This window comes from Protopterus annectens, chromosome 3.part1 (assembly GCF_019279795.1).
Source record: "Protopterus annectens isolate FY-2018-M chromosome 3.part1, PAN1.0, whole genome shotgun sequence".
Classification (NCBI taxonomy): Eukaryota; Metazoa; Chordata; order Ceratodontiformes; family Protopteridae; genus Protopterus; species Protopterus annectens.
Window position 1 is genome coordinate 1,584,364,113 of NC_056732.1, and position 24,524 is coordinate 1,584,388,636.

At 44.1% G+C, this 24,524-nt stretch overlaps 1 protein-coding gene across 1 annotated transcript in view; it reads right to left on the reverse strand.

The window, feature by feature from the left end:
- Nucleotides 1-24,524, reverse strand: part of LOC122797814 — a 2,009,088-nt gene that overhangs the window by 1,917,651 nt on the left and 66,913 nt on the right. The window contains exon 3 of the mRNA XM_044066337.1: nt 4,006-4,119. Within this exon, the coding sequence (XP_043922272.1) occupies nt 4,006-4,119 (114 nt within the window). The remainder of the gene's footprint in view (nt 1-4,005; nt 4,120-24,524) is intronic.

Here is a 24,524-nt window from a genome sequence, read left to right on the forward strand (position 1 = left end):
CAGTTGAATGAAGAGTACAATAAGAAACAACAAATAGTGCGCTGCTTGAGTGTTTTCATATGGAACCATTAGATAAACTACTTGATTATTTTAATGTTAAAAAACCTTTGATGCCACAATTACATGGTCTTCCGAAGGTACATAAACATCTGACACTCCTCCCCATTGAGACCCATTGTGGCTGGAGGGGGGTGGGTGAACGAACCCCTGTCCATTTATCTTGATAAACAATTGAGGAATGTTTTGAATGTATCCATTTATTTTAAAAGATACACAACTGTTTTTTCAGGATTTATATAGTTTTGCTAGTAAGTCATCTATTGCCCCTTTTGAGATATTTGTTACAATGGATGTGGTTTCACTCTTCACATGTATTCCCAAACGATGAAGGTATCAGAATGGTGAAGAATGTTATGCTTAGACATAACTATAGCCCACAACACATTGACTTTGGTATGCTTTTAGAACTAGGCCCTGAACGTGTGTTTATATTTGCAGACAACTATTATTGGCAAACAGCTGGTGTCGCCATGAGCACCAGCTGTGCCAATTCATATGCAAATTTAATGATGTTAGAGTGGGAACAGCAGAACATTATGAATGCCAAAGATAGGAAGGTAGCTTTCTATCGACAATTTGTCGATGACATTTTTATATGGTGGAAGGGTAATGAATATGATATGACTTCATTTTACCATAAATTGGACAGCAGCAGTCCTTTTTTGCGATTCAATCTCAATATGTCCAGAGATGGTATCATTTTTTTAGATGTAATGGTTTCTGTGGAGAACAGTAAAATAAAACTAAGGTGCATAGGAAGGATTGTTCTATACCTGGCTTCTTGCATCGAGGGAGTATGCACCCACACTTTATTTTCTCTAATGTAGTAGGACAGAGTATGAGGATGTCTCGCTTGTCAGGGGATGAAGCGAGTTTTTCATGCGAGTTGAACTACCTAAAAGATACTTTTATGCACAGGGGTTATTCAACTGATGAGATTGACCAAACATTTAGGAAAGTTCGTAGGGAACGTCCTGCACGTGGGAGACCTTACTATTCTGAACAGTTGAAGTTATTGAACAATTGTTCATCTCAGAGGCCATCTCACCTCCCTTTAACTCTTTCTTTTACTCAAGAATTTCATTTGATGCAACAAATACATAACTGGGCCGTGTTGTTACTGGATGATGAAACAAGTAAGGTAGTAGCTCTCTCCTAAGTTTGTTTATAAAAAGAAGAAAAATTTGACAGATGCTACGTCATCCGAAGCTTTCACGAACGGTATCTATAGCCATGAAAGGGACACGGAAGTGTAAATCTTGTCCATATTGTTCACATGTGGATGAATCCAGATTTTTTAAGCACCCTGTCACAGGGAAACTCTAGAAGCTACATCCATTAGCTGATTTTAATACGATTAATTTGGTTTATGTTGCACACTGTGTTAAATGTTTTTGTTTTTATGTTGCCAAAACAAACAGGAGACTAAGAGATAGGATTCAGGACCATGATTACTGTACAAGGAGAGGCGAGTCATTCAGTGCACTTGCAAAGCACACCCCTTGAGCCAGGAAGGGAACATACTTTTTTATTTCAAGTTTGATCGGTTATATATGACCATGGTGGACTTGGACCCATTAGTTATAACACTGAAAACATTGAATTAATGTGGATCCTGGGACTTGGGGGACAATGATTCTGTCCCTTTTAAATCAGTCTTAAAGATGAAAAAACTTAAATGAAAAGTTAAATAATGTATAACTATACATATTTTTACAACCTTGTGTATTTTTATGTTAAATGTAAAATATCTGTTGCTTTAATTAACTTGCTTTCTGCCAACTGGATTATTAATTGTATTTTTGGAGGAAACTTTATTGATTAATTAGCTGTTGGTAAGTTAGTATACAAGGATTTAGTACTTTTATTGTAGTTATGTCTGATGAAGCAGTTTGACCGTGCAAGCGCTTATTTCTGGTATTATTATGTAATAAAAGACCTTTTATACAACTTGTTGCCAACCTTTACCTGCCAGGTTGGAACTTATCATTCCGATTGTTTTAGGATTTCATCAGCTTGCCTCTTTGGGATTTTTCTTTTGCTAAACACAGGTTGTACACACACAGGTTATTTTTTTCTGAAGAATTTGATGACTGCAGGAACACCAAGTCTTTGTCAGGAGAGACATGCGCCAACACCACGATGTAGAGTACTCCTTCCACAAATGCCCCTTAAAAAAAAATTTTTTAAGGAATTACAGGATAGTTTTGTAATAAGGTGGGTAAGAAGTTTACTAATGATGTACTTTTCTGCTCCAGCTATTTTGGTCCCAGTTTTTGACCAAGTATGAAATGCAAACATGTCCAGTAATCATTGGAAAAAGAAAAAACTTAAGGATGGCATGAGCAGCCACCACCCACGAACACGTACGCAAACACATCCAGTGTAACACGACATCATCCCAGCCTTTGGAAGACTGCTCAGCTCTGAGACTCAGTCCAATGTTAAACTCCATCTGTGTGACCGTGACTACAAAGCTCTATCCCTGTACTCTTCTTTTCTACAGGCTGTTGATAGATCTTTCACTCACGGCATACAAGTCTTCTTCAGACCATACTCTGAAGAACCTCCTGCATATCCGGAAAACAAACACTGGAATTACCTGAACACTTAAAACTGGTTGGTGATGTAAACAGGACCTGCAAGAGAGACAGATATGTATCCCAGACACTATCCCTTCTCAGGGGCAGGCTCCACCCCCATCCATGTGAAGCAGAGTTCTTCTCTAAACCAACTGAAATGCAGTCTGCACAACTAGATGACAAATAAGAAATTCATCCACTGTTTGATATTTATGTCACCAATGGACAAAGGCAGCCAGCATATGGTTCCTTTTCTGTGCCTCTACTTGTAAATATTTCATCTCCCAAGTCCCTGTTTGCACTTAAGCTACCAGAACTTGTCAGATATTTGGGATACATGGCTTAAGGCAGCCCCAGTGGTCATTAGACTAATATACACCTATGAACCCATGACAGCTACACTGGGCTCAACTGCATACATATATCTGTCTCTCTAGGTGTGGGGGTGTAGGGTGGGTGGCTCTGTAAGAAAAAAAAAATTCTTGGCCCACAGTGTTATGATTGAAACTATGCTGGCAGACTCACTTAACCAACTTCACTAGTACTTGACTGGCATCAGCATGGAAGCTCAATTATGGCATAAGTAGTTGACAGTTCACATCTACAAGAATTATTTCCCGTTAATAAGTGGTCTACAGTCCTTAACTGAAGGGGAGCAATCTACATATGAAACCATCTGGGGAAAGCATTGATAAACCACCTGCACTTCTACCTTCTTTAAATTCTCTAAACAATGACAGGAATTCCCTGCCTAAAATTTGTGCTGGGCACCCAAAACCATCCCCACCTGAAATCTGTTATGGGCATCCATAACCATCTTGAGTTAACTTATTTCCCGCTTCAGAAAGCCATAAAGAAACCATGGCATTTATCCATGTGCTTAGCAAGCTAATTCAGCAAGACAGAAGGCGTGCTAGTGTAAATCTACACAAGTCATACAAAATACCTGGAACAGCAGCTTTTCTGGCAGCAAACACAGGACTAATTAACCATGATAACTAAAGGACTGAAATCAAAAATGTAAAACAGTATAAAGGAGATCGCATAAGGGAAGGACATAATACCTTAAGCCTAGTACATAATGCCATGAAATTCAACAGGAGGCCTTCAAAACACCAGAAACAGGCTCGAGAGTGGACAAAAATAAAAAAATAAAAATCAGCAAACCAACATACAAGCAGGAGATAAACCTCAGACACAGCACCCAAGCCATATCTTAAGGGTTATAAACTACAAGGCAGTAACATGCCAACCGTTTTACTAATATATGTACACAGACAACTTGCAGAAATACTTTTTTTTCTTTAAGCTGTACCAAAGGGCTGCAATCACACAGCAAAAGTCAAAACACAGGAAAGTGTACCTTCATACCACTGGTGCCATCCATTTCATTTATTGCATTACAGACACTGGTGATATCACTGAATTGCAGAAAAGCATACGTGGGAACTCCTTTGACTTCCTTGATATCAATATCCTACAAGATAAACAAAGTTGTTAGGTTCAGTTTACACGCAATGGTTTTACTTACAAATGACAGAACAAAATTCTCATTCACACTGGAATGAAAATCACTAAACTGAAACTTCTAGAACATGTACCCATGTACAAGGCAAAAACATTCATAATCAAATCATTAACTTAACCAGACTTGCATTGGCTAGTAATGGATTCAACCTCCCTTACATTTCACAAGGTCACTCCCGATTGTCTGCAACTGTAAAGAAAGTACACCTGTGTTGCACTTATCCATCTGAATGGAGAGAAGATAAATCGGCACGCAAAGTAGTTTTGCTGGAAATAAATTTATCCTCAAGTCTTGGTGGCTACCTTCACAAGGTGGACCCTGTTTTTCACAAACTCAACAAGACAACACTGATATACAGAATGAGTTTTACACAGCATACATTATGGACAGAAGTAAGTTAAAAAAATAAAAGGTAGCTGGATACACAAGACCCAGGATCAAATAGTGACCAATCCTAGTAGGCACACTGGTGCCAGGACAGGAAAAATGACTGTGTAGAATCCTCAAGATAAAAAAAAAAACTTCTACAATGGGGCTAGGCCAGGATCGAAGCATTAAGAAGTAGCCCACAAAAGTTACAAAAACTGACAAGCCAAAATAGAGACAAAAAGTTGACAGCGTGGACTATCAAGGTTAAGAAAGAAAAATTATGTATTGTTACTATTATACAAGAAGCCCAGAATTTCCACACAGAAGACATACAAAGTCAGAAATCACAGGAAAGAAAAATACATGCAAGAGAAAAACTGTCAGAAGTGCAAATTTGTGTTCATTAATACATTAGAAGAGTACAGAAGAGATAACAGATCAAAAAAAGACTCCAAGATAGAGTTGATAAAAGCAATACACAGTATCAAAACAGATCAGGATCACCCGTACCAACCCAAAAAAAAACAAGCAATCTCCATGGTATCCCCAAAGTCTCAAAACCCCCTAAACAAGTATAGTGGGTCCAAAAACAAGTGTAAAACTTGTGTGGAAGATTTTCAGTACATATACCTCTAGTTAATCACTATATATTAATCAGATCAGACAATAGTAGTAGAAGTAGCGAACTTAAAACTAGTCTCAATAAAAAAAAAAAATAATAAAAAATACATAATTGTACAGAATTACTTAATATTCTAAAGTAATCCAAGCAAGCAGGAAAGGGAGTTGTTTATTGTGCTGTAAAACAAAGTGTTATTGGTACACATGTTGAACTCGCATCCCTTCTCCCATCAGTGTGACATTCGAGTTGGTCCTGCCCTACTTAGTAGCGGTCATAAAAAAATAACCTTTATGTACTTCAAATACAATTTATAATGATGTGGCACACTTATTTAACCAGATTATTAAGTGATTTTATCCAAGACACTATACTACATGGCTGGAAATATATCAACCTTAGTCCATTTTGGCAATCAAAAAATATATATAAATATATACACATACACTTTTCATGTAAAAAAAAATCATTTGAAAAATCATATTCTATTACCTATTGTTAATAAAGGTCGCTTTAATCATTCTAGACTTCTTCAGGTCTGTGTACAAGAACCCCAAAAACTATCTATAAAAATATTATTGTACAATTAGTTAGTATTGTTATTACATCATTATGAATAGTGGAAAAAAAGGAACCTGAAAAAAATAGTAAGAAAAAAATGTAAGACTATGGAAACAAAATATACACTTAAATTACAACTGATTTAAATGGCATTTAAAACCAAAAGGTAGAATAAAATAAAATTAGTGATGTAAACAATGTGGCAATTTTTTATGTTCCGGTATATTTTTAATTGAACAGTAGTAGTTTAAGTCCAGGCTTCCTAAATGAGTTCAGCTTTAATTCATAGGTTGGTACTAGGCTACCGGCCCTAGGGCCTATACAAGCCTATCCAAAACAATTCCCTGGCTCTTTCTTACCACAATATTTACTTCCCTGGACCCCTGTCTAGCAGGGCGACTGACAAGATCCCCGGGATGAATTTCCCATCAACCATCCAATTGTCAAGGTTCCCTTTGAAGAGGGACAAAGAGGTGCTTTGCTTGACATGTATGAGCAGTCTATTTCACAGTCTGGGGAGTCTCTGGGTCAGGAAACCTATCCCTCCAGTATGTTTAGTTCATTGTGATGACAAGGTTTAGATCCCTGGAGCGTGTGGCTGAGGAATAGGGATTTCTTTAAGTGCAGCATGCCCAACAGCTCTGTATTTGACATGGCCTTGTATGTTAAGCAGAGATCGCCTCTGAGTAGACTATATGCGACAGAAAATAACTGGAGTTTTTTCAGACTGTCAGCATAGGGCATGTGCTTTAGGCCTGTGATTTTTTTTAGTGAGGTATTTCTGCGGCCTTTCCAGTTGTTGCAGATGTCTTGAGAGGTACATAAAAAAACTAGGCATTTTATTCTATAATGGGCCTAATGAGGGATGAGTACAGTGGGACAATGACCTCTTATTTTCTGGATGAAAAGCCCTTAGTGATGAGGTGTGCCACAATGGATTTCCTGATTGTTGTGGTGGTGTGGTTATGGAACGGGAGACCACTGTCTACCTGTGCCCCTAAATCTCTTATACACACTTTTGGTGTTTAGTGTACTGCCACCTATGTGGTAATTCACAGGTACATATAAATTTCTTTGCATTGAGCTTGAGCCCATGGCTCTGGCACCAAACATATGTTTCTGTAAGGCCCTTTTGGAGAATATCTACATCAACTTTAAGTCACAAGTTGCTGCCGGTTCAAAGGGGGAAGAGGTCAGCGCACCTAACACCACATTAAGGTCCCACGGTGGAGCAGGATGAGATATCGGGGGCCGTAGCAGCCCAGCACCTTTCATGAAGGCTTTACACAACTTGTTGCTCATCAAAGGTGGTTCTATGCTCTCGTGAAAATTGGAAAAAGCTGCCAATTGAACTTTGATGGCAGAGACCGAACAACCTTGATTGAACAGAGAAGCTAAAAACTTCAGAACCTCTGACACCGGGACTGTTATGGGGTCTAATCCCCGGAGTTGGGCCCAAATAGCAAATCTCTTCCATTTGCTGCTATACATTTTCTTAGTAGACGTTTTGTGGGCCGAGGACAAGATATGTATGACTTCCGGGTCCAAAGCATGGTTCCTGACTATGGTCGGAAGAGGAGGAGCCAAGCTGTTAACTTCAACGAGTGGAGGGACTGATGAAGCTGTCCCGACTGATGGGTCAAGAGATCCGGAACTTGGTCCAGGAAAGTACAGTTTTGTACCTACCATAAATGTAGATGTCCGAACTGGATAGCATCTGCAGTCATAACAAATGGGTTGTCCTGTCGTCAGGCAGCCCTTCGGTCGGCCGGATTCCAAAGTCCGGGTCCGGCTTCGGCTGATGTCGCACTTCACCCGACATCATCTCTGCTGGTCTTCGGGTATAAAGGCATCAGCCGACGCCATTTTCCTCGGTGTTTCTTGCCCCAGATGCCAATTGCCCTCTTGGATAGCTAAATTTTAGATAAATGCCAATGTTTCCAAAATAGTAGAAGGCAAACACAAAAAATAAACATGTATGTACATATATACAAACAAATACACCATAAGATACCCCCCCCAGCTAGCTATAAGGAGGGTAAATACCCTAGGAGTACCGCAGAGGGGAAGGGTAATCCTGACTGCAGATGCTATCCAGTTCGGACATCTACATTTATGGTAGGTACAAAACTGTACTATGTCCTTCATGGATGCATCTGCAGTCATAACAAATGGGTAGAATACCATAGCCAACTAGGGGAGGAGGAATAATAATTATGGTGTAGTCAGGATCCCTTGCAGTACAGCAGTGGCAAACCCTGCTCGGGATCTAGAGTATAGAGGTAAATTATAATGCTTGGCAAATGTATGCACGGAGGTCCAAGTAGCCGCCTCAATAATGTCCTTGGTTGCCACTCCTCTTAAGAAAGCTGTGGTAGTGGTTGTAGCCCTTGTAGAATGAGGTCTTATGTTCTGTGGAATTGGTTTTCCATGGTAAGAGTAACAGAATCTTATGCAATTTCCTATCCATTTGGAGATTGTCTGTTTGGAAATTGCTTTTCCTTCCTTCCTGTTGCAAAGGCTACAAAGAGCTGGTCAGTCTTTCTGTTAGCTTTGGTTCTGTCCAGGTAGTAGCGTAACTGTCTATGTACATCCAAGGTATGCATTATTCTTTCACCTCTGTTTTGTGGATTGTGAAAGAAGGTAGGTAGATGGATTGCCTGGATTAAAGACACTCTGGATACCACCTTAGGCATAAATGTGGGATTAGTCCTCATGGACACCCTATCTTGATGGAAGATTAGGAAGGGTTGCACTGCCATTAAGGCCTGTAGTTCCGAAACCCTCCTTGCTGAAGTAATAGCCAGTAGGAAAGCAGTTTTCCATGACAGGTGTTGTAGGTCTGCTGTTGCTGCTGGTTCAAACGGAGGGAGTGTCAATTTTTCTAGTACAAAATTCAAGTCCCATGCTGGTAATGGTGGTTTCCTAGGAGGTTTTACATTCTTGATCCATCTGAGGAACTGCCTGAGTAGAGGATGTGAAAAGACAGGAGGATCAAAGCTGTATTCTGCTGAAATAGCTGATGCATGTATCTTGGAGGAAAAGGACAGGCCTGTATGTAGAAGCTCTGCCAAGTACTCCAGAATGTTAGCAATATCTAAGTTCGACACATCTTTTCCTCTTTCAGTACTCCAAATGACGAACCTTTTCCATTTTCCTGCATAGTTCCTTCTTGTTGAAGGTCTGCGGGCTTCAAGGATAATGTCTTTAACCCTTTGTGAAATGTCTGCTATATGATGTTCCAGGCAGTCAGTTGCAAGGTTTTTAGGTTTGGATGTATGATGATGTAGTTGTTCTGAGTTAACATCAGAGGCATCAGGGGTATTGACCACATTTTCTCCCGAGACATGGTCCTCAGTAATGGGTACCAGTGTTGTCTTGGCCAGTTCGGTGCTATCAGAATTATCCTTGGACGTTCCTCTTTGATTTTCAGTAGTACCTTGTGTATTAAGGGAAGAGGTGGGAAATGCATATGCTGTCAGGCCTTTCCAGCTGAAGGATAGAGAGTCCACCTTCCATGCAAGTGGGTGGAATGTCCTTGTGCAGAATTTTTTGAGCTGGTGATTTTTTGGGGAAGCGAATAGGTCTATTTGTGGCATTCCCCATTTCTTTGTGATGGTCTTGAAGATGTCCGGGTGTAGCATCCATTCGTGAGCATCCGAGGTGGTTCTGCTTAAAATGTCTGCTAGGGTGTTTTCTTTTCCCGGTACAAATATTGCCTGTAACTGGATGTTGTAGCTTAGAGCCAGATTCCAAAGGTCCAAAGTCATCCTGCATAGGGGGTAAGAATGAGTGCCTCCCTGCTTGTTGATGTACCACATGACTGTGGTGTTGTCTGTCCTTATCATCAAATGGCCTTCTTTGAGGGATGGTCTGAATTTTAGGATTGCCAGTTTTACTGCCAGCATTTCTTTTTGGTTGATGTGCAGGTGCAGCTGGTCCTGAGTCCACAGTCCTTGTACGCATTTGTCCATCATGTGTGCCCCCCATCCTAGGTCTGAGGCATCCGTTGTGATTGTTTGGTTTGCTCGAAAGTTGTGGAAGGGTAAGCCTCGGTTTGAATGGCATGCCCGAGCCCACCATAGGAACTCCTGTTTTAAGCATGGGATTAGTGGTATTTCTGTTTCTAAGCTGTGTCTGTGTTGAGACCATAAATTCTTTAGGTACCACTGTAACTTTCTCATATGCAGTCTGGCATGTGGGACCAAGATTATGCATGATGCCATGTAGCCCAAGGCCTGCAGAACTTTTCTCGCTGTTAGTTTGTTCTGCTTTGTTAATGCCAAGAAGTAAAGAGGGAGTTCTTTTTGTTTTTCTGCAGTTAGGAATGCCATCTGTTTTACTGTGTCCAATTCCGCGCCCAAGAAAGTTCTTGTCTGGGATGGAGTCAGCCTTGACATTTGTAAATTGACTGTGTATCCCAGGGCTTGAAGCAAGTAAATGACCCTTTGTAAATGTGTTGTCAGCTTGCTTTTGTTGTCCGCTTGTAACAGGCAGTCGTCCAGGTATGGATAAATTTGGATTCCCTGTACTCTGCAGTGAGCGATTACTGATGCCAGGCATTTTGTGAATACTCTGGGCGCAGTAGATAAGCCAAAGGGCAATGCTGAGAATTGATAATGCTCTGATCCTGCAAGAAATCTGAGGTATCTTCTGCAATTTGGTCGAATGGAGACGTGCAGGTATGCCTCCTTGAGATCTAGAGTTACCAGCCAACACTCCTTGCCCAGCATGGGAAGAAGTTGCTGTAGGGTCAGCATTTTGAATTTTGGGACAATGATGTATGTGTTTAAGATGGACAGGTCGAGAATAGGTCTCCAGTTTTTCTTTTCTTGGTACTAGGAAGAGTCTGGAGTAGAATCCTTTGCCCTGTTCTGTTATTGGTACCCTTTCCACCGCTCTCATCTTTATTAATTCCGCTATCTGATGCAGGGCTTCTATTCTTTGATTTGGGGGCAGGTTTGGCATTCCTCTTTTTACTGGTAAAGTGTGGAAGTGGAACCGGTAGCCTTGGTCTATGGTTTGTAAAATCCACTTGTCTTTTGTAATATAGTGCCAATTTTTCGAGAATAAGGCTAACTTTCCACCTAATGGTGCTGCTATTTGCTCCCTGGTAGGCGGAGTCAGAGTCAAGTCACTGTGATTGTCCTGTTGCAGTGGCAGTGGTTGTGTCTGTGCCTCGGTTATTGCCTTGCCACTGTCAGTCCTCTGTAGGCACCTCCTCTGGATTGATTTCTGCCCCTCGAGCGTCTGTTCCTGCCCCTTTGTGACCTTGTGGAGTCAGGAAAGGACCAATTTTTGGCAGGCCAGTTCCTGCTAAACCTTGGGGGCTGAACCTGTAGGAAATCTTTGACTGTTTGTACAGATTTTGCCTTCTCTTCCATTTTCTTCATTACCTGCTGGGCAGGTTCCCCAAATAGACTGGCCTTATCCATAGGAGCATCCAATAGCTTAGCTTTAACATGATCCGGCAAGACCTGTTCTTTTAACCATGCATGCCTTCTTATAACTGTGCCAGTCATGGCTGATCTAAATGAAGCCTCCAGTGCATCATAGCCACATTTTAAAGAATGGTTACTAACCTGTTGGATGTTATTCACCATTTCTAATACATATTTCTTATCTAAAGATTCATCAGAGGACAGCTTTTTAATTAACTGATCAAGCATAAACTCTTGGTATTGGATCATGTGAAACTGACAAGTTTAAAGCTCTAGCTGAGAGAGTAGCAGAGGTGTAGACTTTTTTCCCCCATCTCTCTAATGACCTGGATTCCCTTTCAGAGGGAATAGGGTTTTTTGCTGTGGTCGAGGCTACTGCCTTAGGCCCCTGGGATATAGTTTCGGGGTCTGCAAGTGGGGCCTTGTATAGGTGGTGATGAGTGTCTGGCACCCTGTAAAATCTATCTGGTTTGGCAGGGGCTGGAGGTAAAGAGTCAGGTGCAGTGCAGACATCATTAAATGCATCGTCCACAACAGATAGGACAGGAGGTATAGCTAAGGGCCTATGTTGTGGTAAGTGCAGAAAGGTCCTAAGCCTTTTTCTTGAGTCTGAGAAATCTTGTCCCTGCCATTGGAATTGTTCTCTCATGGCATGTAAGGTTTCCCCAAAGGAGAATTCCTCTGGTGGAGAGGCAGCTGGAATGGATTCTTCAGCATCTGAATCTTCATAGTTGGAGAAAGGAGCCTCTGGCTGGTCTGTAATGTCTGAGTCATCCGCAGAATCATCAGAGGACACAGGCTCGGGGGGCTCTGCTCTAGGTCTCTTTCTGGGGCTCAGAGGCCCTGTCTGGGTGAGATTGGGATCCCCTAATTAAGGATATTAAATCTTCTGCCAGAGTAAGCATTTGTGAACTAGAAGTGGGCCTGAGAGAGGGTGGTTTAACAGGCACTGATTTAGCTGATTTGGCTGCTTTAGCCCTGGCAAAGGCCTTAATAGACATGGCTGCAGGAGGCCTAGCAGCACCACGTGCTGGGGTAGAGATATCCAAGGGATGGTGTCTGATAGATCAGTAGGATCCACAGTTGTAGGCAAAATTTTTGAGGCTAGTTCAGGTAAGGTAGCAGGGGCCTCAGTAGTAGTCATGGATTCGGCTGTAGATTGACCAGTTTTCTCGGTTTCGTCCGAAACCGAGACACTCGCGGCTTGCTTAACCGTGGTTTCAGCCGAAACCGCGGACCGCGCGTGTCGGTCTTTTTCTTTGCGTTTTTTAACAATTTGGGTAGTCGGAGGATCCGACGGCATAATGTACGCAAAATCTGAGCCGAAAAACTGTTCAGCAAACTCCAACCGACGCCACGCTCGCCGGTTGAAGGAAGCACAGGCCGAACAGGCTGCTACGTCGTGGTCTGGGCCTAAGCAAGGCAAACAGTAAGAGTGGAAATCTTTATGAGGTATTTGTTTCCCACAAGTTACAGTTATTGACTTTTTCTGACATCGGCTGAGGCAAGAAAGAGTCCCCAACGAGGTACTTAGCTTTTAGAAGTCTTCGAAGTAGTATTCGGTAGTAGTAATCTCTGGATCTGACCGACCGGCACTTGCGAACAGCTTCTGCTTCGGGCGCCACGCGGCAAGAAAGACTGAGGAAAATGGCGTCGGCTGATGCCTTTATACCCGAAGACCAGCAGATATGACGTCGGGTGAAGTGCGACATCAGCCGAAGCCGGACCCGGACTTTGGAATCCGGCCGACCGAAGGGCTGCCTGACGACAGGACAACCCATTTGTTATGACTGCAGATGCATCCATGAAGGACATCCATGGACCATCCAGTGCATATTTCCGAAGAAAGGGAAACCAGACTTGACGAGGCCAGTATGGGGCAACTAAAATCATTTTGCTCTCCAAGCGAATTGCCTTCTGGATCACCTTGGGAAGAAGTGGAACCGGTGGAAAGGCGTATAGCAAGCCGGTGGGCCAAGCTTGGACTAGAGCATCCTTGGGAATCCCCCCGGAACTGGGGTGAGAGAAGAACTGTTGGCATTTCGTGTTGAGGGGGGTTACAAAAAGGTCGCAGCAAGGAGTTCCCCATCTTCTGAAAATCTGAGTTGCCACTCTGTCGTTCAGAGACCACTCGTGAGGGGAGAGAATAGTTCTGCTAGGTCTGTCGGCTATCACACTGGATCTCCCTGGAATGTGTGTTGCTACCAGAAAACGTTTGGTTGCAATCGCCCAATCCCATACCCTCATGGCCTCTCTGCAAAGGGGGTAGGATTTGGTCTCTCCCTGCTTGTTCAGGTACAAGACTACTGACATGTTGTCGGACTGAATGGCAATCATGCCCTGGGGGAGGTAACTGTGTAGTGCTTGCAGCGATAGAAGCACCGCCCTCATTTCTAGTATGTTGATGTGGAGGAGACTCTTGTCGGGGTGCCACTTGCCTTGGACTGACCTGCCCAGGTAATGTCCCCCCCCCACCCCGTCTGGGAGGCGTCCGTAGTCAATGTGGCCACTGGAGGTGGTGGAACGAAGGGTCGCCCCTGATCCAGATTGGAGGAAAGAAGCCACCAACGAAGGTTCTGTTTGCACGTCTCTGATCAGAATGTGGTGACAGAGAGATCCTGATAAGACCACTGGACTGACAGGAGCCACTGGAGAATCCTCATATGTAACCTTGCCAAGGGGACTAGGAGAACGGTGGCTGACATGGAACCTAACAGTTGTAGGACCATCCTGGCTGGGGCTCGACTTTTGAGGAGCAAGGCTCGAACTTGAGATTGTAGTGTTTCTATCCTCTCTGTAGGAAGATAGACCCGCATTTGCTTTGAGTCCATCTCTACTCCGATAAACAGAATGCGCTGAGATGGCAGCAACACGGACTTTGTCTAATTGAAGGTGATTCCTAGGGAGTTGCCTAGAGATATAGTGGCTGCTAGGTTTTGCAAGAGTAGACGCCTGGAGGTGGCAGTTAGAAGCCAGTCTAGGTATGGAAACAACAGGAATCCTAGACTTCTCAGGTGAGCAGTCACCACCGCCAAACATTTGAACACCCTGGGGGCTGTGGTGAGACCAAAGGGCAGTGCACGGAACTGGAAATGACTGTCTCCCAGGCTGAAGTGCAAGTGTCTCCAGGACGCCTGATCTATCAGGATGTGATAATAGGCGTCCTTGAGATCTATGGAGCACATCCAAACACCTTTCTCCAACAGCGGGAGAATGGATTGCAAGGTGACCATCCGGAACTTGGACTTCTTCACTGATCGATTTAGCTTGCTGAGATCCAAAATGGGCCTCAAGTCCCCGGTCTTTTTTGGCACCAAAAAGAATCTTAAGTCCCTAATCCGGTCTGGCCTGCGGGGACAGGTTGGATGACTCCTTTTTGAAGCAGCTTTGAGATTTCGATGGCTGCCAGATCCCGTTGACTGGGTGGCGGGTCTGGAATTTTTTGGGATGGAGGGGGGGGGGGGGTTTGAGAAAAAATGATGGTGTAACCTCCGGCGATGATTCGGAGCACCCATCGGTCCTGAGTGATACTCTCCCAGGCCTTTAGGTGCTTCGAAAAAAGACCCCCGACTGGCTCCGGAGCTGCACAGTCGGGCAATCCTTCAGGGATGCTGGAAGGTTGAGGAGCCACGAAAGGACTCGCGGTCTCCAGTGTTGCAGGGGCCTCCGCCGCCTCTGGGATGGCGTCTTCCTGAAAAATTTCCTCCTCCTCTGCCTCTAGAAGGGGGATCGCTCAGCTGTGAAGAGTAAGGCTTTTGAGATTTACGGAACCACATTTTCCCCCCTCTTCTAGCCTTGGGATAAGGCCTGAAGGGAGTGGAAAACCGTGCCCCTACGGCAGTCAACGTCTTACCCTCTTGTTCACAGCGAGTCAAGGTGTCCTTTACCTTGGGTCCAAACAGAGAGGACCCATCAAAGGGAGCGTCGGCAAAGGAAGACTTGAAGGCTTCCGCAAAATGACACAGGCGAAGCCAGGCTTGTCTCCGTAGAGCAACACCTGTTCCCTCCGCTCGCCCCCTCGGCTGCATATGAAATGAGCCTCATGGACGAGTTCGATAACGATGATAGAGTAAGCCAGCTGAGAGCTAACCGTCTGGGCCAACTGCTCAGGTAAGTTACCAAAAAGGGTATCTGAAAGTTCCTTGACCAGATCCCTCTGAAGTCTGGTAAAGTGCGTCAGATAATTCAGAGACCTTAAAGTAAAGGTTGATGAAGTAAGGGTGCGCTTCCCGTAACAATCCATGCTCCTGGACTCTCTATTAGGAGGATGGACGGACGATGAAGCCTCTGCCACATCTTGCTGGGTAGCAGCTGCCACCACCAGGGCATCTACAGCCACACCTTTGGAGAGAAAATCCCTTTCAGGGGGGGCTGAAAGAAATTTATTGGGGCGAGCTGGCACCGGTTCCACAGAATCCAGGTGTTCCCACGCCCTTCGAGAGATCAAATCCAGAAGCTCATCGAAGGGCGGAGACACCCAGGAGGCAGAGGGCTGAGCCCCGAAGGCCTTGAGGAATAACGACTCCTCAGCGGAAGGGGGTTTGGACTGCCAGTCGCCTCGTTGCTTCAGGATTTCCAAAATGTCCGCAAAGGAGACATCATCCGAGGACGACTTGGGGGACCCCTCCGCATCATCGAGGTCGGTGTCCGAGGTGAGAGACTCGTCAGGGGAGTCTACGTGCTTCCTCTTGCGCTGTCTCTTCCTTGGAGGTTCCTCCAAAGACGCTTTGGAGGGACCTTCAGGAAGGAGGGAACCCCCGATGGGGGTGGCCTCAGGCCCCAGGGCTCCCGCTGTCTTGAGACAGGGGGACTACAAAGGAACCAGTCTCAGTGCCAAGGGAAGGTGCCGGTGAGACGGTGGAGGTGGCCAAAGAAGATTTGGCCAAAGCACTCCTCATGGCTCTGAAGGCAGGACTCCCAGAGTCCTGGGAAGGTCTGACCCCCGAGGCCACAACAGTAGATGGCACTCCCGCAGCAGACGCACCGAGAGGGAGGCTCGGAACCGAAAACATCAGTCCCGAAACGTCACACCCGGGGCCGACAGAGGAGGTCCGTGTACCGAACTGCAACCCGAAGGGCGGGGTTGGAGTAACGGTCGGAACCGACCCGAAAACCTCCATCGGCTCCACCAGCACCGACTCCAACGGTGCCGAGGCTGTTGGAGGAGGAACCAAGACAACAGGGTGGGCAACCGGCTCCGGAGCCGACTGGGCTGGAGCCGAAACCAACTTTTGGAAGACTGGAGACTGAAACAGCCTTTGAAGTACCCTGTCTATGTCCGAATCAGACATTCTCGAAGACAGAGAAGAGATCGAACGAGTTAGAGTCGACTTTTCCACCGGTTCCGAAGGACTGGGGGACAGGCTCCGAATAGTCTCAATAAATATCGGTGCCGAGGGAGACTCCACAACCATTGCAATTTCCCTCGGAGCCGAAGTGGACTTCGGCGCCGAAGGGGAAGAGTCTGAGCGGGCAACTCTCATCGGCTACGAAGACAGTGGAGCCGATGAAGGTGACCCGCCTCTCGAAGCTCTAGCCGAGTCAAGGCTGGAGGCATCGAGGCAGACCGTTACGCCCTCGGCTCCGAAGTCCGTGGAGCCGATGGAGAAGCCTGCCGAGATTTCTTTGTAGCCGGTTCCGACGGACTGGTCGGAGCCGACGATTTCTTCTTCTTAGAAGGTGAAGAAGAAGAAGATAAAGCCTCCTCAAAGGAAGGGGTGATGAGCCCTTTTAAAATCAATTTGTTTTTCCTCTCTTGGAGGACACGGGAGGAAAAAGCGTGACAAACGCTGAATGACTCCTGAAGATGCTTAGGGCCTAAACAATAAACGCACAAAGAGTGATCATCCGTAATGGACATTTTGTAACTGCATTTAGAGCATTTCTTGAATCCAGATGGTCTGTGCTCTTTCGACATGTTGACCCAATCACTACCACAGAAAAAATCTTTAAAAAAATTTTGCTTAAAGAAAAGCGTAACGGAGGACAAGACCACTCTAACAGAAACGGGATTACTTGACCAAAACTATAATACCACAAAGAGACTCACACTAAGTTTCAACCACGCGCGAGGGCAAGGCCCCTCTAACTTAAACGGGATCCTTTCCCTTCAACTGATGACAATTTCACCACAAAATATAACTCAAACACAGTCACACAACAACGATAGCTGTTAAAACAGCTTTTGGGTAGATTAGCCAAAAATTCCTGACAGAATTTTAAAGAAATAAGCACTTAGCTCAGCCAAGTCCGAGACCACGTCTTTGCTGTAGAAGCAGCAAACGAGATCTGGGGAAGCAGTGGTGGTGCATCCTGGGATGTGGGATAGCTCAGCCAATAAGAGACTTCGTTCTATAGTATAGCGTGCCGAGTCAGAGCCGAGGATCGGCTCCGAACCCATCAGTACAGAATGTAGGCGAGATAGGATCACATTACATCTAGGCATTTTATTCTATAATGGGCCTAATGAGGGATGAGTACAGTGGGACAATGACCTCTTATTTTCTGGATGAAAAGCCCTTACTGATGAGGTGTGCCACATAGGATTTCCTGATTGTTGTGGTGGTGTGGTTATGGAACGGGAGACCATTGTCTACCTGTGTCCCTAAATCTCTTATACACACTTTTGGTGTTTAGTGTACTGCCACCTATGTGGTAATTCACGGGTACATAATTTCTTTGCATTGAGCTTGAGCCCATGGCTCTGGCACCAAACATGTTTCTGTAAGGCCCTTTTGTAGAATATCCACATCATTTGGGGGTTCAATAATGGCTCCCAGTTTGCAGTCATCTGCGAACTTTGTTAGCCAGAGTCCCTTAGTGTTGGGCCTGTACGTCAGAGAAGTAGATGCCAAACAAGAGTGGTCCCAGGACTGAACCCTGAGGTACTCCACTTGTCTGCAGCTGGATTTGTTGGCTAATTTTACAGTGTGGGTTCTGTCAACCCATCGAGTGATGTAGGAATTAAAGCCCAGCGTAGTAGGTTTATCTATGATTCCAGAGTGGGGGATGATGTCAAAGGCCGTAGCGAAGTCCAAATAGGCTGGGTGGACCACCTTACCCTCGTCCACAGCTCTGGAGACTGATTCGATGAAGTCAATCAGGTTCAGGAGACGAGACTGGCCCTTCATAAACACAAACTGGGTGGGGTCCAGTGCTTGAAGGTTGCCAATGTCTTTGTTTACAAGTTCCATGATAATACGTCCCATGACCTTGCAGTTCAGGCTCGTCAGACTGATGGGGCGGTAGTTCCCAGGATCCAAGGTGGATTCACCCTTGTGGAGTGGGATAACTGAAGCTGTGTGCCACTCAGTGGGCACGAAGCCTGAGGTGAGGCTAGGATTAAACATGACACATGACAGCTGGGGATGTTGTCTGGTCCCAAGGATGCTGTATTCTTAGCTCTGTAGAGTGCGGTTTTTACCTGTGTGGCTGCTATTATTGGAATATGGCAATTTTTCGGTATTAAGATGGGCCCTTTAGGGGGTGAAGATGGCAAAGAATCTGCCTGGATATTGACAATATCCTTGGGATCAGCATATTTAATGTCATTCTGTTCTAGCTCAGAACAGATCTGAGCATTGCCATTTAGATTCCTGACATAGCTATAAAATGTCTTGTGGCTGTCTTTGGAATCTTTGGCAATTTTATTTTCGTAACTAGCTTTGGAGGATTTTATGAGGGATCTCTGCTTCTTACTGAGACTGGTAAGGGTTTTTTTTTTTTTTTTTGCATCCTGGGATTTTACTCTTTTCTGCAAGTTTCTTCCTTTTTGTTTCTTTGTTTGTGGCAGACCACCACCAGATTGGCTTCCTTTTTTTGGAGGAGTGTGTCTTGGTTCTATTTGGGATGGCATGATTCATGCCCAAGTGGATGTGCTCATACAGTGCCTTACTGTAGGATTCAGCAATCAAACTTTCAGTTCCAGTCTGTATTGGTGTCATGAAGTTTGTCACTTCTGACTTGAGTAGCATGAAGTTGGCTTTGGAGAAGTTTTTTACGGAGGTTTCCTTACTGGAGGTTGGGGGGGATATGGATGTCAAGAGTGATAAGCTTACGGTCAGACCTGACGAACGAGGGGGTGACCATAGGTGTGGAGCATCGATTTCCCACGTTGGTAATGACCAGGTCTAGGATACTGGATCCCCTGGAGGGACTAAGGATTAGTTGATCCAGGGCATTGGAATTTATGAATTCCAAGAACCGTTGGGCAAAGGTGTTGTCAGACGAGTAGTTTTCCCAGTTAATGGCAGGGTAGTTGAAATCACACAGTATTACGGTGTTTGGCTGTACTTTTACCTTAATATTTTCCAGTATGTTCGGAAAGGTGCAATGAGAATTCTGGGGGCATGGTGTGGGATCTGCAGCAAGCTACAATTTGGATTGCAGTCTTACTAGTGTTAACTGCACCAGGAGAATTTCAGATGCATTGTGTTGGGCAACTAGCCTGGTGGTGTGAATATACTTGGTGAATATGAACACTTCCACCTTTAGTGTTTCGGAGCTGGTTTGGTGGCCGAAAAATGCGGCAAGAATTGTAGCCTGGTATTGCAGGGGTGCTCTCTGGAGCCTTGAACCAGGTCTCAGTTACTGCACAGACATAAATGTTAACAATTTTTAGGAGTGCCTCGAGAGAGTGCATTTTGAGGTGTAGTTTACGTTTCTCCAGAATATTCAGGATGTCTCCTTCAAGATCACCCATGTCTATGCGATCCAGTATCTGGAAATTAAAACCTGTGCGTCTTTTATGAAGACAATGGTTGTTGGCTAGTGCATTATTTTTACATCCAGAGTGGATTTCTGACAGATGACATGAAATCCTACCCTTCAGTTTATTTACAGTCTTCCACACATAGAATGCATCACACTCATTGCATTGTGCCCTGTAAATTCCTTTTGTAGTGTTATAGTCACCACCTGCACTGGTCCTAATAGTTTTAATTGCCCTTAAAGAAAATCATCACCTTGCTGTATAAATATACAAAATGTACAATTAGTTTCACATCTTTTAGTGGTCCTCTCATGTGGTCTAGGTTTAAATTCAACAAAACGTCTAATGTTCCTGGCCTGCCTATAAGCAAAGGGTGGGGCGTCACCTAAGATGTTAATCAGAAAAGGGTGTCCCTGTGACAATGTCTCAGTTTCCTTCAATAACATTTTTGATACTGTGATTATCCAAAGTGTATGTCAGGATGCAGCTATTTTTGCATTTGTTATTCTCTGTGGAATTTCTTATCATTCTCCTAATGGGGAGGCTGAGGGAAGATGCTTCAGTCCTTTTCAGTTCTATAATGGGTTCCAGGACGGTTTTTAATATCTGACTTTCATACTCTCTCGCTAGAAAATCATTCTCTAAGTTGTTCAGGTTTCTCAAAAATGGTTCCATCTCTGTGGTAATTCTAGCTAATCTACAGCCTTGGGACTTCACTACAGTATACTTTGTTTTTGTAGGAAGTAGACTTTTACTGTGGATTAATAAGTTAACCCTCGTTAGTTTTCAGAATAGATCAGTGGTGATTCTGTTATTGTTGGTGCCCTTGGAAATCTGCATATCTAAGAAAGTGGTTTAAGTATAGCTATGTGAAGAGGTAAACTTCAGGAAGGGGGTTGTTTGATTGAGGTAAATGATAAAATCTCGAAGCTGTAAGGTGTCACCTTCCCACACAAAGATGTAGTCAATAAAACGTAAATAGCATGCAACATGCTGCATGTAAGTCTGTGCTGTTTAACACAAAGTCCTCCTCCCACTTGTCCAGGGATATGTTAGCTATGCTGGGAGCCATGGCAGCCCCCATTGATACACCAGTTGTTTTGTTTGTAGTGTTTGCCATTTAAAGTAAAGAAACTGAAATCCAGTACAAGATTAATAAGCTTGCTTAACTTTTGCAGCTGTGCCTGTGTACCTTGACTGTTTCTTAAGACTCCACACCTGGTGCTATACTGTAATTGTGAGGGAGCACTATGTACAAGGATTCCACATCAATAGTTAATAAAATACTGTCAGCTTCCATTGTAATGTTTTTTTATTTTGCTCAAAAAAGCCATTGAATCTCTTATGTATGACTTTCTTTTCTGCTAAAAGTTTCAGCAAATAATCAAGGTAAATGGCTGTGGCTTCAGTAAGGGAACCTTCATTTGCTACCACCGGTCTATAAGGTTGGTCTTCTCTGTTCTTTTGTGGCTTTGGTATTCCAAAAAAGTAAGGTAAACGTGGGCATGGGTTCCATAAATAATTATAAAGATTTTCAGTGACAAGTTTTTCTTCCCATAATGTGGTGAGATTAGTGTTCCATAAATCATATGCACTTTATGTCATCCATGGTAAATAAATCATAAAATCTGTTATCCTCCAGCATTTTATCTATCTTGATGTCCGGATAGTGAAACGAGCTGCAGTGGATTAGCAAGGAGAAAGTAAGGATAGCTATGAAGAGGATGAAGAACGGAAAGGCTGTTGGTCCAGATGACATACCTGTGGAAGCATGCAGGTGTTTAGGTGAAATGGCATTGGAGTGTTTAACTAGATTGTTTAATGAAATCTTGGAAAGTGAGAGGATGCCTGAGGAATGGAGAAAGTGTTTTGGTACCGATTTTTAAGAATAAGGGTGATGTGCAGAGCTGTAGTAACTACAGAGGGATTAAAGATGCAAAGGACAAGAAGAAATGGAAAAGTACAGTTTTGTACCTACCATAAATGTAGATGTCCGATATGTATGCAATCTGCAGTCATAACATATGGGTTGTCCTGCCTCAGGCAGCCCTTCGGTTGGCCGGATTCCAAAGTCTGGGTCTGGCCTCGGCTGATGTCGCACTTTCCCCGACGTCAGAGCGTCTGGGGTATAAAAGCATCAGCAGACGCCATTTTCCTCAGTTTTTCTTGCCCCAGATGCCAGGTGCCCTGTAAAAAGGCTAAATTTGGATAAATGCAATAAATTTCCTAACATTTGCATATATATATATATATATATATATATATATACATGTAAATACAAACAAATACACCATAATAGATTCCCTAGGAATACCAGAGAGGGGTAGGAGGGAGGGTAAACCTGACTACAGATGCATACCTATCGGACATCTACATTTATGGTAGGTACAAAACTGTACTATGTCCTTCAAGGATGCATCTACAGTCATAACATATGGGGAGAATACCATAGCCAATCTGGGGGTGGAGGTACTAAGAAAAGGATGGTGTAGGTAAAATCCCCTGCAGGACTGCAGTTGCAAATCCTGCTCTGGATCTAGAGTATAAAGGTAGATTGTAATGCTTGGCAAATGTATGCACAGAGGTCCAAGTAGCAGCTTCTAAAATGTCCTTGGTAGCCACCCCTCGTAGGAAGGCTGTAATGGCGGCCGTGGCCCTTGTGGAGTGAGGCCTGATATTTTCAGGAACTGTCTTTCCATGAAAGGAGTAGCAAAAGCAAGTGCAATTTCCTATCCATTTTGAAATTGTCTGTTTGGAAATTGCTCTTCCTTGCACCCCAGTTGCATATGCTACAAAAAGTTGGTCAGTTTTTCTGCTAGTTTTTGTTCTGTCCAAGTAGTAGCGTAGTTGTCTGTGTATATCCAGGGTGTGCAAAAGTTTTTCCCCTTTATTCTGTGGATTAAGGAAGAACGTAGGCAAGTGAACAGCTTGGTTCAAGGATACTCTAGAAACCACCTTTGGCATAAAAGTAGGATTGGTTCTTAGTGACACTGTCCTGGTGGAAAATAAGAAAAGGCTGCACTGCCATTAATGCTTGTAACTAAGATACTCTTCTTGCTGAAGTAATTGCCAGAAGGAATGCAGTTTTCCAAGATAGAAACTGTAGATCCGCTGATGCTGCTGGTTCAAAATGAGGTAGTGTCAGTTTTTCCAGCAGAAAGTTGAGATCCCAGGCAGGTAGAGGTGGTCTTATTGGAGGTTTAACATTTTTGAACCCTCTCAGAAATTGTCTGAGGAGAGTGTGTGAGAAGGTAGGTGGGTCCACATTGTATTCTGCTGAAATTGCTGAAACATGAATCTTAATGGAAGAATAAGACAGGCCATTGTGGAACAATTCTGCTAAATATTCTAGGATATGTGCTAGGTTTGCCACTGTGACATCTGTGCCCTTTGATGTGCTCCAAATGAGAAATCTCTTCCATTTAGCTGAGTATGTCTTCCTTGTGGAAGGTCTGCGAGCCTCCAGGATAATGTCCTTCACCCTCTAAGATAAAACAGTTTGATTGGGATTTAAGGAATTTTCCAGGCAGTTAGCTGCAATGTTTTCAAGTTGGGATGCAGGGTCTTGAAATTGTTCTGCGTTAGAAGAAGCCATAGGGGGAGAGGCCATGATTTTGCCTAAGACATGCTTCTCAATAGTGGATACCAGTGTTGTCTTGGCCAGCCCGGAGCTATTAGTATCACTTTTGGCTGTTCCTCCCTGATTTTCAGTAGAACCTTGTGCATCAATGGGAGATGTAGGAAGGCATATACTGTTAGGGCTTTCCAGCTGAAAGAGAGGGAGTCCAAGCTTGTGGGTGGTATGTCCTTGAGCAGAATGTCTTCAGTTGATGGTTGAGTGGGGAGGCGAACAGATCTATCTCCGGCATTCCCCATGTGTTTGTTATGAGTTTGAAGATGTCTGGGTGTAGCATCCATTCGTGTGCATCCATAGTAGTTCTGCTTAGGCTGTCCGCCAGTGCATTTTCTTTCCCCGGCACGAATTGGGCCTGTAGTTGGATATTGAGATTCAGGCATAAATCCCACAGGTTCATAGCCATCCGGCATAGCGGGTAAGAATGTGTGCCTCCCTGTTTGTTTATGTACCACATGACCGTGGTGTCGGTCCTTATTAACAGATGTCCTTGCTGGAGGAAGGGTTTGAATGCCTCGATTGCATGCCTCACTGCCAGCATTTCCTTTTGGTTTATGTGCATGCTTAGCTGCCCTTGAGGCCATAGGCCTTGGATGCATTTGTCCTCCATGTGTGCTCCCCATCCTCGGTCATAGGCGTCTGTGGTGATGGTCTGCCTTGTTTTTGGTTTGTTGAAAGGCAACCCTCTGTTGGACTGGCAGGCCTGAGCCCACCACAGGAATTCCTTTTTCAGGCATGGAATGATTGGTATCATGGTTTCTAAACTGTGACTGTGCTGAGACCATACACTCCTTAGGTACCACTGCAATTTCCTCATATGCAGTCTGGCATGTGGGATTAGAATTATGCAGGATGCCATGTAACCCAGGGCCTGCAGGATTTTCCTTGCAGTAAGCTGAGTTTGTCTTGTCAAAATCATGAAGTAATCTGGAAGTTGTTTTTGCTTTTCCTCTGTGAGAAAGGCCATTTGGGTGTTTGTGTCAAGATCTGCACCCAAAAAGGTGATCCTTTGGGATGGTA